At 42.3% G+C, this 17,554-nt stretch overlaps 1 protein-coding gene across 2 annotated transcripts in view; it reads right to left on the bottom strand.

Annotated features, from left to right (window-relative positions):
* Positions 1–1,834: 1,834 nt before the first annotated feature.
* Positions 1,835–17,554, bottom strand: part of Rap1gds1 (RAP1, GTP-GDP dissociation stimulator 1) — a gene marked incomplete in the record, with an annotated part of 153,488 nt that continues 137,768 nt past the window's right edge. For both annotated transcript variants that reach the window (XM_013517446.1, XM_013517447.1), the window contains 2 exon segments: positions 1,835–3,584; positions 7,626–7,754. In XM_013517446.1, coding sequence (XP_013372900.1) covers positions 3,457–3,584; positions 7,626–7,754 — 257 coding nt within the window.

Below are 17,554 nucleotides of genomic sequence, written 5' to 3'. Positions count from 1 at the left end.
CCGGACCTCCGCGACCGGAGCGTGGGCTCGGGGCGGGGAGTCGGCAGCTGTGGGGGGCCCTGCCCCGCGCAGCGCTGCGGCCATCGGTAGGAAAGACGGGGCCCGGGTTGAGTAAAGGACTCGCAGTACTCGCCACACCAGCACCTGCACCTGCCCGCAGATGGCGGGTACGGCGCCCTCGGCCTGGGGCTCACCCCGTGGCGCCCCTCGCGCCTGCGAACGAGGAGACGCGGCCTGGGCTGTGCGGGCTCCGGGCCGCTCAGCCTGGTCTGCGGGCGGCACTCGGCGAGGAGGGGCAGGGCGTCCCGTTCTCCAGGTCAGCAACGGGGGACGCGCTCCGCTCTGAGCAGCATCGGGGCCTCAGCCCACTGAGGCGCGTGTCCAGCTAGGTGGTTGCCCTTTGAATTATTCAAGGTAGGAGTCTGGCAGATGGGATAGGAAGGCGTAGTTGAGGCTGTAAAATACCGCAATTTTATTCAACCTTATCTTAAACCTCTGAAAGTTTTGTCACAAAAATCCTGGAAAGTAGCGACTCCTGAGCTCACCATCCTGAGGAAAGCCAGAGGAAGCAGTGACAGAACGGGCTGGCCACTGCCATGGCGCCAGAGACCACTCTTCCTCCGCACTGCACTTTTCCAGTAGCGCTGCCACACTACAGGGGTACAACTTCGGGACACACTTGGGGAGCGGCACAGCACCCAGGCAGGCACGTGAAGAGAGCACGCTTAGTGTGAGAAATGCCTTTGCCTTCCTAGCTACAGCTCATTTATCCCAATCATGAAGTGCTTTTCAACAGGTACTTCTCTACTAACTCGAATGTTACGGTTCCCTAGAGTTGAGCGAATCCTAAGCTTAATGATTCTGGTAAAGGCTGAAAAGGTAATGCTCACCTAAGTAAATGTCCTACCACACACACTGGACATCATGATACTGGACCACTTCTTAAATTCTTCACATGCAGGCTTCTTCAGATCACTTCACATAAAGCTTGCATACAAAGCTGCAATTTATTCATCCATGAGTGAATCACTTTAAAACTGAAGTCCTGTTCCATATTGCCATTCTTATCACAGTATGCTCAAAACATGTTTGACCGAGAAAAGCACTGAATTCTGGGCCAACGTGTGATCAATCTCTCAGCGCACAAGGTTACAGTCTGGGCGGATGGTCAGCAAGATCCCAAGTTGGCAGTGGAACTGATGCATTTCATTCCAGCATCTTCCTCCTGACTCAAGGGACAGGGAGGGCTCTTTTATGCTGCTTGTTCCTCCTGTTCTCTCCCTTCAAAGGACTCATCAGGGGCAGCAAATCAGTTTTGCAGTGGCTTCTAGAGCCAGAAGTAAGCAGCAGTAGCAGTGGTGAGAGAAGAGGACAGACAGTGTCTGTATTCTCCCACTGACTGCCATGCCCAGGGGCACCCTAGCTCTCTGGTGACTCCTGGCGCACCGAGGGCACACCCTCTGGCCTACCCGTAAACTGCACTTGGTTTTATTGCAGACAGGCCCTCCTGGCATAACAATGAACTGATTGCTGGCAGCTGGCCCCAATGACGACTTTTCTTCAGATCTATTACTTTGTAAAGATCTGTTTAATGCTTTTTAAAAAGCATAGACTCTACTATTAGGAAAATATTTTTAAAAAAAGAAAGAAAATACCTGAAGCCGTAGACGCTCTCAAGTCTCATTCTGTTATCAATTAAGTCTACCTGAAATTAGTTCAGGCAACCTGGAAATTTCATTCATTCTTTCAACACATACAGAGCACCAACAATGATCATGCACTGTCCTAGGAGCGGAAATACAGATGAAATACAACAATAAATCAAGTGATGCCATTATAGTTTGATATACTATGTATTTATTAAGTTATTAAGATGGACAGTCTATTATGCAACATTACAGATGTCTTTCAAAACCTGACAAAATACACTCTACCATTCAGCCCCGAAGAAAGACAACAAACAACATCACCCTCACAGTAAGTGTACCATGAGCACCCACGACAGTCCCTCACTTGGACATCAAAGGAAACAGTTGAGACTGAGCCTTCACTGTCTTCAATGATAGCAGTTCCGGAGTCAGAACTCCAGCTTGGATCGTCTCGTGACATGGGGGCTCATGCTGGAGAGGAAGGGCTCCATGCCTCCTTGGCAGCCCATCCTGCCCTCTCCAGTCCTGCAGGAAAATGGCCCACCCTCGCCGAGAGGCCAGTAGTGGTCAAACTGGGTGTTGGGTAACGCAAGGGGGTCCTAGGGATATCTGAGTAATTGACAAAGACTGTGTAGCAGAGCTCTAAAAACCCATTTGGGGGTGGCAGTGGCAGTGAGCAGTACTGTGCCAAGGGGGCTCTCCCCAAATCTTGGCTTTCTTCTAGCCTGTAAGATCCACGCATTCTCGGGGAGAAAGTGTAGGTGAGAAGCTCCAACAGTGATGGGTATGAGGCTATCTGCAGAATGCACAGGACTCGCTACTATGGCTTTATAACCTGCCTCCCTTTCTTTAGTATAGGCAAGCTTCCTCTTCCCTCCTATGTCCTACTAATGTAGTATTTAAAAAGACTATGAAAGATGAAATTTCCTGCTTTCAATATGAATGACCAAAACAAAAACGTTCATTTCCAATGGGCTATATACTCAGTTGAAAACAAACACCAAATGACTTTTTAAAGACAGGAGCTGGACAATGCTGATCAACAGATGGAAGAAGTTCTGAGGTGAAGTTACACATATATTATAATCTAAAATATAGGCAAATGATACAATGTTAAAGGGATTCTTTAACACCTTAGCTCTAATCTCACTGAAAACTACAAGTGTTTTCAATATTGGGCTATCAATTAAATATGGACTCAAACCTCATAAAGTCTTGCTAAGTTTGTGGCAGTTTCAACAGTTTACATTATGAGGAAAAAGGAGGAACCACAGGGTAAAGAGTGCAATTTCATTTAATGCTAGGTACCATGGGCTGGACATTAGTAGGCAAGACTAATGTATGAGAAGCCATGGTTATTTTGGTCACTGTGCTTCCCAAGCACCAAAAATGGAGCTATTTTCTTATTCAACTTCATCTTTAAGTAAGCTACACAGATCCTGCTACATCCTGTTTCTAATTTACCAGTACATTATTACGTAGTTTACCATGTGTGAAGAGCAAGTCATTATGTAGTATCAAGTTTACATCATCATAGGACTACAACATGCACATTCTACTTAATGTAGCTCAAGCAACAGGAATACAAGAGAACAGTTATGGGCAGAGACCTGTCGGACAGTCATGTTCATACTAACTATGAGTTTAGAAATCTTACTAGGCAAGTACCTACAGCAGTCTTCAATTGGTATTGGAGCGTTACACGCATGCACAACTGATATGGTAGAGATGGAGTGGAGAGGCAGCCGGATGGAAGACAGAGGGAGATGCAGAGCTGGGAAGCGCCGCGTGCCGGGCAGGGCAGTTCTCAGCTCTCCACTGCCAGTCTCTGCTCTGTGAGAGAGGCCTGTTGGGCAACGCTTTTGTTTTCATGACTGCGAAGTTTGGATACAACATCTAGAAAGGCCAAATCCTGCACTTCTTTGTGTAGAGACTCTGTAACACAAAAACAAGGTAACAGGCTTTATGTTACGAAGTTCTAGTCTTACTATATTATCTACCTAAAACATACCCCAAATGAGTATTTTCATGACATGGAGCTATAAAACTAGGTGCAATTCTAGAAAAAAAATCATAGCAGTAGCACAAAAATATCTTTATAAGAAATGTAATAAATCTGAGAAACTGTACTTACTAATTTTTATAAAGATACATCAAATTCTACAGTCTAAGGTTTAGTAAGTTCAAACATGAAGTCCAATCATTAACTACAGAACTTTAGAATTTGTTTCAAGATAATTCTGTGGAAAATGAAATGTTTATACTTTACATGTTTCAACAAATTTCTGTGCTACTGGGCTCCTTTTTAGATTTCTTACCTTCTTCTTTCTCACTATCTTGCTCTTTTTAACCTTAATTATAGGAAAATATAGGACTCCTCTTAAGGTTCTGAGAAACTATTACAAATAGTGAGGTCCTACAGCTTATTGTAGTATCTAATCAGCACAGCTCCAACTGACATGTTTATTCTGATGTGAATGACACCTAAAACTGAATGAACATTTTTAGTGGAAAGGGAAAAGTTCATCCTAAAATTTGTATGAAATCTCAAGGGACCCCAAATCTACAAAACAATGTTGAATAATGGGAATAAAACTGTAGTTCTCACATTTCCTGATTTCAAAATCTACTATGAAGCTGAAATTATCGAAAGAATGTGGTAGTGGCATACAAACAGACACACAAGACCAAGAGAAAAGAATGAGGAGCCCAGAAATCAGCCCTCACCCATGTGGTGAAGGAGTCGAGAAAGGCACCCAGACCACTAAAGAAGAAAGGGTGATATTTTCAATACGTGGTGTGAGGAAACAATATGCATGTGCGAAAAAATTAAACTGAACTCTTACCTTACACTACACACAAAAATTCAAACTTCATGACAGTACACACCAAAAGTACAGGTAACAAAAGGAAAAACAAAGTGGACTTCATCACAATAAAAATTTTATACATTAAAGAACATTACTGACAGAATAACAACAAAAAAGACTCAATTTAAAAAATGGGCAAATTACTCAAGTGTACATTTTTCCATAAAAAGATTTATAAATAACCACTGAGCACATGAAAAGGTCCCCAATATTACTAATCAAAATAAAATGTAAATCAAAATCATAGCAAGATACTACCTCACACATACTTAGATGGTTATTATCAGAGAAATAGTAAACAAATGGTGGTGAGGATACTGAGAAACTGAAGCCTGTGTGCATCACTGGTGGAAATGTTACCTGACTCAGCCACTGTATGGCAGTTCCTTAAAAAATTAAATACAGAATTACCACATGATCTAGCAATTGCACTCCTGTGTATATAACAAGAAGAAACTGAAAGCAGGGATTTTTATTTTTATACCAATGTTCACAACAGCATTATTCATCAGTAAGGCAAAAGGTGGAAACCACCCAAATGTCCACCAGAGGAGGAATGAACAAAATGTGGTAACACATACAATGGAACACTGAGCCTTAAAAAATGAAATTCTGACATGTGCTACACTAGATGAGCCTTAAATATATAAGCTGCATGCAGTACACCAAATACAAAAGGACAAATATCTTATCGTTCCACTTATGTGAGGTGCCCAGAACAGTCAAAATTCATAGAGATGGAAAACAGAACTGTGGCTGCAAGAAGTACGGGGAGGGATAAATGAAAAATTACAGCTCAAAAGACAGAGTTTCAGTTTGGGAAACTGGAAAATAGTCTGGTGTGTATGCAGTGATAGTTGCATAGTAACATGATTGTATTTATTGCCACTGCTGTACACCTAAAAATGGTTATAACAGTAGCGTTACAGTTTCTGTATTCTGACTGCAACTAAAAAATGCTTCAACAACAACTATGAATATGCTCAAATTAAAAAAAAAACTAGGAAATCTCCACAAGGAAACGTAAGATACAAAGAAACAAGTGGAAATCTTAGAACTCAAACAATAATTATTTTAGAACAATAACTGAATTAAACTCAGTTCGTTCAATATTGGAATGGAAGGGACAGAGGAAATAATCAGTAAGCTTTAAGACAGAACAGAAATACTCTGAACAACAGAGGAAAAGAAAACTAGGGAGAAAAAAAAAGGCTAAAGCCTGTAGGACCTGTAGGACTATGGCCAGAGTGCTCACATTTGTGTCATCAGAGACCTAGGATGAGACGAGAAATGGACCAGACTAGAAACCACCTGAAGAAATATGGCTAGAAGCTCCCAAAACCAACAGATTCAAGAATCTGAGCAAACTTCACACAGGATAACTCCCATTCCCCAAAAAATCCATACTAGGGTACATCACAGTCAAAATTGTGAGAATTAATGAGGAAGATGAAAGTCTTGAGAGACAGAAGTACGCTACCCTCAGAGGGAAAAAACAAATAGGAACACAGTGGATTTCTCATCAAAGACCATGAATGCCAGAAGAGGAAAGAGAAAAACGGCACAACATTTTCTGAAGAACAGAAAGGAAAGAACTGTCAATCCAAAATCCTATTCAGGATAAGTATTTTTCTGGAATGAAGCAAAGAAAGACATTCTCAAATGAGGGAAAACTAAGAGAATGTGTTGCTAGCACACCCAACCAAAATAATGGCTAAACAGTATTCTCTAAAGAGGAAGGGAACAATTTTAAACAAGAACAAAAATAAAACAAATTTTAAAAGTGGGTAAATACAGTAAACTTTTGAAAAAGAGTATTTTGAATTTTGATAGATTTAACAAAAATTATAACATTTCTAATTGAGTTTTAAATATAGAAGACATATTTGAGACAATTATAAATATGGGAGACTAAAGGGGCTAAAAACTGTCAAGTAACCCACAGAAATAAAAGGAAAACAGAGAAACAAGAACAGACCAGAAAACAAAAAACAAAATTGCAGCCTAAGTCATACCGTATCAATCATTACATTAAATGCAAATGGTCTAAATAGATCAAATAAAAGCCCTCAGCACAGTGGACTATAAAACATGAGTCAACTGTATAGTGTGTACGAGGTACTTCAACTGTAACTATATTCAACAGATTGATACTAAAGTATGGAAGAAGAATGTAAATCCTCTTCAAAAGAAAGTAACAAGTTTCTTTTATCTGTTAGTATCAGATAAAAAAGATTTTAGAGCAAGGAAAATTAGCAGAGACAGAGAGGGGTATTACAGAGGGCTCATTTACTGAGAAAGCACAGCAATCCTAATGTTGCATGCACCTAACAACAGAGTAGAAAAGTATGTAAAGAAAACAAAAATTAAACAAGGAGAAAAACACGAATTTAGAATTATAGTTGGAGACTATAATACCTCTCTTCTCAACAGTTGATAGTCAGAAAATCAGCAAAAATATAGGAAGTTTGACACCACTCCTAATAGGATCTATTTGGCACTGTAGGGGAGCACTCTATGCAACAGTAAAATACAGTCTTTTATAAAGTCCATGTATAGTATATATACCAATGATTTCTTGAACAAATTCCTCTGTTGGTATCATACCATACCAAATCAGAATTTGTTCTTTATATAAAACATTTTAGGGTTAGTGAAATTTGTAATTATTAATTTGATTTTTGCCTATTTTTATGGTATTTCTAGTATTGAGAATCTTCTGTTAATATGTTGTGTAAAAGTAATCTCATCTCCATAAGTTAATTTCTAATACTCTAAATATTTTATTTTATTTTTATTTTAAAGACAAAAAAATGATACACAATTTCAAAACAAGATAAAAGGAAATTAACAATGGTTATTATATTATATATTGTTATCTTCCCAGTAGTTGCTCAGATTACCAGATAGAGGCATGCAAAACTCACCAAACAACATAAGCACTAACTGTTCCTTTCAATGAACTAATAGAAATTAGAAGTATAATTATTTTAGCTATCTTGTTTAATGCTTTTAAAATGCTAAGTCAACGTTTAGTATTACAACATGTTTAATATTTAACATCAATGGTATATTAATGGGCATTAGATGATGAAGATACACTTACCAGATCCCATTAGAGCACAAGTCAGGACCATGGAATTGTACTTGATTTCAGGAGCACTTCTCTCATCTGCTAGTAATCTGTGTAAAATCTGTACAAGCTTAGCACTTTCTAGATCCTTCTCAGCTGTGCCTAAGATATGAAACAAAGCTCAAGTTATATTTACTGTGGATAAACCCGGTACCATCAGGCTAACCATTAACCATTGCTTTCTCTTCTAGAAACCTAAGTAAAACCTTCCAAAAAGGAAAAGTAGGTAATATCAAATTCATACTCTGTCAACAGACAATTTCAGTTGACATTTTACGAGTTTAGGTCTAACAACACTAAAACATTCTGTGTACTGTCTCCATCATCATGGCAAAATCTTGTTTCCATCCATTTACTCTCACCAAACCCAAATTATTGGGAAGCAAATCCTACATAAAAGTCATTTAATTTCTTCCATATTTTAGTATGTATTTTTAACAGTTGAGAATTCAGTGAAATTCCCATTAAAATCCCACAAAGATTTTCCATTGAAAAGACAAGCTTATACTAAAATTTATATGGAAAACCACAGGCCCTAAAACACCTAAAACTTGAAAAAGAAGAATAAAGTGGAAGAAAACTTTCTATGCAATATAAGACATACAGTAACTAGTGTGGTGTTACTGACAAAGAAGCAGAGAAATATATAGATCAAAGGAACTGAAAGAAATCCCAGAAATAGAACTCTACATATATGCTCAACTGATTTTGACAATGGTACAATTCAACTGAGTAAAAACAGCTTTTTCAACAAACAGTGCAATTAGAGCAATTAGTATATGCGGCCCCACAAGAACCTTGACCTAAGCTTTAAAACTCATATAGACAGTAACTCAAAATGAATCACAGACTTACATATAAAATACAAAACTGCTTTAGAATAAAGAGCTCTCAAGACTCAACAGTTAAAAAACAAATTAGAAAATGGGCAGAAGACATGCAGAGGGATTTCATCAAATAACAGAGACGGCATATAAGCACATGGAAAGATGTTCAGTATCATTAGCCGTTAAGGAAATGCTAATTAAAACCACAAAAAGATCACAACATAGCTGTCAGAGCAGCTAAAAACCATAGTAACAATATCAAATGTTGGTGAAGATGAAGAGAAAACCGGATTACTCATATAGTGTTGGCATATGCCTATTTTTATGGTATACCATTCTACGTGGTAGAATGGTATGCCCATTTTGGAAAGGAGTTTGACAGTTTCTTTAAAAACTAAACACCTAGTTACTCTAAGACCCAGTAATTACACTCATACCATTTATCCAGAAAGATGAACACTTACGTTCATACAAAGACCTCTTTTCAAATATTCATGGCAGCTTTTCATTTTTTAAAGCCCCAAACTGGAAATCAGCCCAGATGGCGGCTGGTTAAACAAACCACTACATACATATCATGGAACTCTACACAAAGGCATGAACTACTGATACAAAAAGTTAGATGACTTTTAGAATTATGCAGAAAGAAAAAAAGAGCCACTCCTCCCCCAAAATGTAATTTATGACCTAATTTGTAACATTTAAAAATGACAACTTTAGAAATGAAAGGCAGATTAGAGGTTTCCAGGATTAGGCGCAGAGTGGAAGATATGGGTTGTGGTTATAAAGACCTCTTCTTTCAACTGCATATGAAACTACAACTACATTTGAAAGAAAGTCTTTAAAATGCTGTTTTAATATGCAAACATTTAAAATGATACTTTCTTAATCATGTCAAATATCCAATAAGGATGTAATTGTCCCTGTACACGAGACTTCATAACCTCCTGCTCCCATTAACATCCTGTTATGTCTGAGCAGGGCCACTGAGATACACACTGTTGCAGCTTAACAAACCACCCTGTTCTCCTGCCTGTCCACAAGTTCCATGCCAAAGACCAACCCCTTCTACCAAATGTGTAAAAGCTGGAGCCTGTCCTTTGCCCAACACACTGACATTTTGGATTTATCTGCAGAGCTGAGGTACATATAAAAATATAACCCTCCTCTTTCCCATCCAGTCTCTGCTGTCTCTTAAATCTTGCAACAGCATGTTAAGCATTAAAAAGGTAGAATGAGTTTATTTTTATATCTCAGGCTTAAAGAACCCAAGAAATGGTAGGTAACAATAGAACTATGCTGGATATTTACATAATTCTATGGTTAAGGTGACCACAATGAAGTGACTACTCAGCTATTAGGAAGATGACGAAACTGCAGCTTGCTTGGAAGAATTACTTAGGGCACAAAACCAGATTTGTCCTAGGCTCAGTAATCCAGGACAGCCTTTCAACGCCCCAACTTTGACCTGTTAGGTCCTTTGCCCTGTTTGACATGACACGGACTCACTGACTCCAACCTCCCCACTAAAAGGTGTCTGGACTTTTGATAGACTCAGGAACTCTATCTAAACCCTGTGAGGCTAAGTCAGGACCTCTAAAGCACCTTAAGTACATTAAACTTGAAATAACCTGGGGTCTCTCTTTCTGGAGTGCTGTCTCAATCTCTGAATTAAACTATGTGCACAGAGGATTATACATAATAATGAGAATTCCAATACTATGATCAGGGAAGTAAAGATGGAAGCCTTTAAGCCCTTCTATTTGCCAAACCATTTTTCCAGTAAACTGGTGAAGGGGTCATTAAGTACAGCATTTTTGGCTACTTCTCCTGACAGGATCATTAGGCCCTGGAGGGCTTTGGTAATAGTACCATCAGGGGCAGTGTTGTTTGGGATAAAAGTGCAGCACTAGGTTTTTATCTTAACACAGACAGCACATTTTTCTACCTGAATCATCCAGAGTGAGTCTATTTTTTGCAGGCCACCTGGTTGGTGGGCCCAAGTTGTTCTGCTATTTTCTTAACAGCATCCTGGGTGTAATTTATAAACCTTTGTTGATTCTAGTAAATACAGTTTATCCAGTCTATGCTTTTACTGACAGTGACCCACCAGAACAGTGAACTTTCAAATCCTTCAGCTACCTGGTTCTGACTTAAGTTTAATAGGGATCCCTCATGGGACCCTGACTGCCTCTGTGCAGATAGTAGGATCAAAGGAACCTGGAGCTGACTTATTGAGTGGCATTTCCTGAATGCATGGGAACGATCAGGAGGAGAGACTAACCTCTGAGCAGTTGTAAAAGGAATAACCAATTGGACTAGGGCAAAGGTTGCAATCCAGACATTGAGAAGGGTTGTGTACAGACGTTTGTTACCTAAGTCTCCAACTGGACCTGACTCTCCCAGCCCCCTTTCTCCTTGCCAGCAGAAGCACTATGGTCTTCAGGGAACTCAGCCTAGCACCTGAAGACAGAACAAGGACTACTGCAGGTCCTGGGGACATCTGGAGACACCCAAAAATTTATATCGAACACTTTAAAGGACTCTACCCACTGAGATCCAAGATTGCCCGAAAACTTTTGACCACAGATGTTCACTGGGATCTTCCCACCTAATGTCCTGTCTTTTCTCCATCCCAGTAAGACACACTTCTCTTTGTTCAGGGGAGATGGTCATATTGCACTCTCTGCTTGTGCCCAGGTACAGTAAGTTCCATGCCAGATTGCCTTCACACAAGCCTAGTGATCTCTGCTGCTCTCCTGCTTCCCATGTGTTACAATAGCCACCAGACATCTCCACGTGGAGTAGTAAGATCCATGCACTGAGTCAGGGCTAAGTCAGTGAGGTTTCTAGGGGATGTCCATCCTGGAGTGTCACCTGCATCAGGGCCACTGTCTCTCGGTCCTCTGATGCACATGAACTGCTGATGTGGGCTGGGTGGCCTGACTGAGCAAGGAGGCTGACAGGGGTAGGGGGATACTGGAAAGAGCAAAGCTGAAGTCTGACAGGCCTGATTTAGGCCCTCAGGCTCAGGACTGGAAAGCAAGATGATAAGCTTAGTCCTTCCCTTAGGATTAGGTGTTTCCCTATTGCCCTTGGAAACAGCCGAGAGTAACCAGTCCCAAGACTGCCAGTAAGTACAGCAGTAAACACATTCATTTCTGTTTTTCCCAGTCTGCGGTCCTACAGCAAAAAGCAAGGTTAGGGTTTAAAGAAACCTAGGAAGAAGGGAGGCAGCCGTAAAACACCCCAAGGTTGGCATCCTCAGGCTTTGGCCGTGCCCAGACTTGTCAGCTTCTAAGTATGACAGGAGCAGAGCTTGCCGGCGGTGGGATGGGGGGGTGTCTTTAAGGGTTGTCTGAATTGGGTGCTGCCTCCCAGTCCTCAGTGAGGGCAGGGTGGGCTCTCTTGATTCAGGTGTGATGTATCCAAGGCTGGATCTCTGCAACTTTAACATCTGTGGGGCGAATTCAGTGGGCCCAGGTGAGCATCAAACACAAAGATGGGCCATAGGAAAGTTGTCAGTCCGTGGGGCTCTGGTTTCATGGCAGAATTTGGTAGGGTTGCCTTCAAGGTCTGGTTTATGTTTTACCTTTTTAAAGCTCTGAAACCAATATGAATTTTATTTGGAGCAGTTTAGTGAGGTTTTGAATTATTTTTGCCACAAAGACTGGGCCATTGTCACTTCCTATGGACATAGGGAGTAATGTTGAACTGTCTCAATTTCTGGAGTAATGTTGAACTGAACTTGGAAGAATTTTCTGTTTGGGTGGGGAAAGCTTTTACTCAACCAGTCTATGAGTATTTTGCAGTTCTGAAGCCTCTGGATGTGTGGCTGAATTCCCAGTGAGCTTCTGTGGCATGGAGTACTGCTTGACACAAGTGGGGCTTTCCCTGGGATGGAGTTTCACAATCAGAGGTGCGTAGTTGATGGCCCAAACGCAGGAAAAGAGAGTCTTGAGAATTTCTGGGTTGGTTTCATCTGAGTGTGTCCATTAATCACCATTCTTTTTCTTCGGGGACTGTGACAGCAAGCAGAAAGTGTGGCTGTGGAGGGACAGAGAAGCAGGCTGTCCTGGAAAGGTGATGGTGGCCCCTTACTTAGATGTCTCCCCTCAAGAGTGGGACTGGGCCCTCCAGCAAGTAGAGGAACTCCTCTATAATCCGATGTCCTCCCAGGCACAACTTTGTGCCTGGCAGAAAAGGCTACAGGCAAGAGTCCCAGTTACCCTAGTGATGGTAACTTTCTTTTTCAATAAAGGGGAAATAGGTTAAATAATTACAGGATGTTCTGTTCCACTGTCTTGGCTGGCTCCCAATATGGATGTGGACAGTGGGCTCCTAACCCAGTTGAAGAATGGAGCCTGGTCTGGCCTAGTTTGAGTCTGTCAGACTGCTCAAAGGGTTGTCATCTGATCTAGGTTGAAGTTTTTGAGAATCCTTATCTTTTAGTCCGAATGGCCATTTATTTCTCCAGTGTTCATAGCCTTTGCATCTTGTACTCTGGTCTTTGACCAGAGGGTATGGTTGTTTACTAGAATGGATTTTCTTGTGTATAGCAGGTGCTGCTTGTGCAATGAAGGCTACATCTACTATCTGTAGATTTTCTGAGCCTCAGGGTCAAATGGAGTGTAGACCCTGCAGGCTTTACAGAGTTTCTCATAGAAGTCTGAAGGACCTTTGTCAGGCTTCTGAGTAACAGCAGTAACTTCTGACATACTGCTGTGGTTTTTGCCCCCTTCTTCAACTTTGAGAAGCACTTGATGGTATCTCTGGACTGCTTTGTTTCCCTCTAGGGTGCTGTAATCCCAGGCGGGCAGTCCTTTGGGTATCAGGGTTGACAGATCAGAGACTTCTCCCTCCAGCCAATTGTCAGCTTGTTAAAATTCGGCAGTGCTCCTCAGTGTTGAACAGAGTTGGAAGGAATTGCTGACAGTCATCCCAAGTGGGCACTGGATGATACCATCTGACCAGGGTAGGCAGTACGGGCAGCTATAAAGCAGAAGGGTCAGGGATGGCAGGGAAGACCTGGCTGACAGAACATAGGCAATCACTGAATGGACTCTCAGAGCTGGGGGTGTAGAGGCAGGCTGGTGTGGTATTAGATGAACTGGGGATCGGGGGCAGAGTTGGGAGCTAATGAGTCTGAAAGAGTAGAAAGACTAGTGGATGGGGGCTGGGGATTTAGCTCAGCGGCAAAAGCGCCTGCCTGGCAAGCGCAAGGTCGTGAGTTCGGTTCCCGGTACCGGAGAAAAACAAAAACAAAACAAAACAAAAAAGAAAGACTAGTGGATGAAACTGGTTCACCTGGGCTGCAGGTGGCGGGACTGGCCCATAGGGTGGTGACGCTGTGAACTAGAGGAGTCTTCAGGGAGGATGGCCTTTCTCTTGTTAGGTCCTGTAGGTGAAGTACTGGGAACCTCTTTGTTAGCAGGCACACGAGACTTCATCAGAAGGATGCTGTGTGGTTGGCCTAATATGCAAGACTGGCATCAAGGTGAGAGACTGAGAGCCAAATTTAGCCAGGAATTGATGTAGGGAAATTGGTCCAGTCCGCCTTTGGGCCCTGCCTCTGTCACTGCCTCCCAGAGGCGGTGGATTGTCTTTAATTCAATGTCCCTTCAGGGGGCCAAGTTGACTAAGTTTTGGCCAACTGATCTCACAGAAGGCATGAAGCTGATCTGGTTTCATTTTAACTCCATAAAGCCAGCAAAGCCCTTTTAAAAATTCTTTAAGGTACATTCCAAAATTGTAGGCTTTGACTCATTAAGTCCCATCCCTACTTCCCTACGTGTATGTGGTGTTCCCTCGTTCAGAGATGCAAGAGACAGACAAAGGGGGTGCCCTCTTTGATAGAGGACCAGTCTGAGGCTTGCCTGGCCACATCCCGCTCAAGGATGAAGGTCTGTCTTAGCAACAGGCACACCCATATTTTCCCAGGACAGCTCAGTGACCCTTATCACAGAGTTTGAACCACCAGTGAAACAATGACAGACCATGGAACCACCGAACAAGCCCACTCAAACTCTAGCTGAGAGCCGTGGAGCTACAGAGCCGACCATCTGAAGCAGCTGGATTCATGAGGGATGTTGTCCATTTACTCACATGTTCCTTCAGAGTAAACATTCTACCCAGAAAACAGAAACTGACTAGGAGGCAGTCAGACTTCTCTTCCATCCTGAATCTGGGATGGGCGGACTACCAGAGAACAGAAAAATCCAGGATGGCCTTACCGTGATTCAGATTCGTTCTCCTTTAGAGCTGGTAATGGAGGGGTATGTGTCCCAGTCAGTGTCCCAGAGGCTGCGGAGGGGACCTCAGAAGTCACAGGGGCATGCCTCCCATCTGAGTGCTGCTGGGACACGGAGGGGGGCATGCGGAGGGGGAGGACCTGTCTCCATGACCCACAATAAGGGCCATGCAGGGCTGTAGCTGTCTCTTCTCGTTTCCTGGCCCAACACACCAGAAACTATTACAGGAAAAACGGAATCAACAGCAGCCAGGAGCTCAGGAGAAGAAAGGAAATTTTATTAACACTAGTAGACCCCAGAGGAGTCATCTCCAAAGTCTGAGGTGAGGTTTACAGAAAATTTGTCTGTTTATACATTGGCGAACAGAAGTTACAAGAACGAGATAACCTTTTGTTGAAGGCCAGGGTACAATGGGTATTTTGTGATGTAAGCAACAAAGTTGTTTTTAGCATATTCACAGAAGTGTCAATCTGATAACAAATCATATAGTTTAGTGAGTTCAGCGACAAGAGAACAGAATGGCTGCAGCTTTATTTAACAAAATGGCTACAGTTAGGTCAGGATTTCTGCTTCATAAGCATAAATAAATAAATGTTCCTGAAGTCCTATATGTTATCTTTAAAATATGTGCAATTTTATATCCTATGTACAGTATGCCTATAATTTTAAAAATAATTATGAATTGCTTAAAAATTCAAAATCCTTTACAAAGATGAACACAATGTTTTTATACTTAAAATTAGAGGAAGCTACACCGTGTGTGTGCTGTTTCTCCCTGAGATTGGAATGGGTAGGTCCGCCTCAGTGTGAAAATTATGGATATAAATCATCGAAAGGAATTAAGAGGTGATGAGTTAACAGTTTTCCAGGATGACTTTCAACTTGACAGGACACATCTGAGTCCATAGTTTTCCTTTGTGTTAAGCAGCCTTAGGGCCTTAACTATGGGCTACGTGGCTGAAATGTACTATCTCTGGCTCACTGCATCAGGGCTGGTTCCTGAGCCAGATGTTGCTACCATACACTAGGTGCATATGAGCTGGTTTCTCATGGAGAATGCTGCCCAGAGTGATGCTGTATACTAGAAACTAATGGAATCATGTAGACTCCAAAAGGGGAGTTCTATACATCAAATACAGTGGTCCCTGGGGTTACGACCAGCCTGAAATTTACAACCAGTGTCTTGAGTGCTGGGTGTTTGTGCTTCCAGATGGTCTCAGATACAGATTGAACCCTTAAAGAGTTCTGGAAGGAACATTACAACATCCTTTCCTATATGGTCTTAACTGAGAAATCCTGGGCCAGTGTCTCTCCAAGGACACTGAGATCAGCCTGTGTACAGCAGAGAGACTTTGAAGGCTGTGTGGAAGAGCCTGAAACCTCAATTGAGAACTGGAGTCACAACAGCCCCAGGGAACGGACTGAGTTCATAAATCAAGGGTCCACTGTATATAGAAGAGTGACACAGAACATGAAAATTTATGGAATGAGGGCAATGCTATAAAAGCACCAAAAAATGTGGTGGTAGAGAAGATTACTAGCAGGGAATAGTAGAACCAGTAGGGACAAAAGGAAAAAAAGTCTGGGTCACACTAAGGCCAAACTGGAGAGAAGCCAAACCTCTCTTTCCCTGTGTAAAATCTCCCCAGCTCTAGGCAAGCACCTCCTCCATCTACCTCTTTCTCAGGAATGTTTACTTGCTCTCTCAAGGAGGTTTTCTAACTGATGAGGGAGACACATCAAGCAGTTCTCTCTTGGGAATCTCCTGCCTTAAAGGGACAGTGCTGGGTACCAACATCAATAAAACTAACAAATGGGGTTATAAACAGACTTCCTAGCATCCTAACATCCTGAGATGCACAAGACGTGGTTTTTTTCCAGGCTAAGATAGGGTTAGCTGCTGGGATCACTAACTGCCTTTGTTTCACTTCTGTATCTGTACTCACTTGTATCACAAATTGTATAAAAGGGAATTCTCCTTGGTTCAGGGCCCAGCCACATTTTGAGCATATCTAGTGGCTGATTCATGCACTAATAAAGTCCTCCTGTAATCCCTCCTGGTCTCTCCAGTTTGTTGGAAATCTGTAACATTTTCTGGCGACCACCGACAAGCTTGCTGCTTCCTTTTGCCCGTGGGCTGGGACTCTGAACTGGGCAAGACCCGCTTCTGGCACGAAGTTTAGCTCTCACAGGGAACTAGGTCTCCCATAGCTGGGAGCTTCCCCTCCCGCACCAGGACAGCTGGAACCTAGACAGGGTGGTAGAGAGGGTTAGGACAACTCGGGAATAGCATGCTATCCTGTTAGGGAAGAAGGGGAGTCTGATCACCTCCTAGGGAATACCTAGTAACCTGACCCAGACTAAAATCAGACTGTATCTCCCATCACTCCCAAGCAGAAGTGGCCTGCGATGGGAAATGGTTTGTAGTTGGTTGTGCTCTGGACATGGGAGTGACCCCTGTGAGAGAGGCTTATGGTTAGATCCAGACCGAGTCAGATGAAACCTTCCACCTGATCTGGAATGCAGGTGAGGCTCATGGCCAGAGTTGCTCTCTAACAACTCTAGGGACAGGCGCATAATGAAAGCAGCTAGCAAAGAGCTGTACTGAGTATGCAGACCTGGAGGGAATCTAAACAAACCTATACCCTGAATAGGAGACACAGGAGTGGCCAGCAGGGAAGAGAAAGACTCACAAAGCAGGAGAGACCTATAGGCAGGGATTATTGGAATTGCAGGACTGGCCCATGCAGGGAGGCTGTGGATCTTGCACCTGGAGAAAACAACTGGGAAAGGGGAGGTGTGAGAACATGTGTGTGAGCAGAAT

The sequence above is a fragment of the Chinchilla lanigera genome, unplaced genomic scaffold (genome assembly GCF_000276665.1).
Source record: "Chinchilla lanigera isolate Chin_1 unplaced genomic scaffold, ChiLan1.0 scaffold00004, whole genome shotgun sequence".
NCBI lineage: Eukaryota > Metazoa > Chordata > Mammalia > Rodentia > Chinchillidae > Chinchilla > Chinchilla lanigera.
The sequence above is the reverse complement of the archived record's forward strand: the minus strand, read 5'-3'. Positions and strand labels throughout refer to the sequence as shown.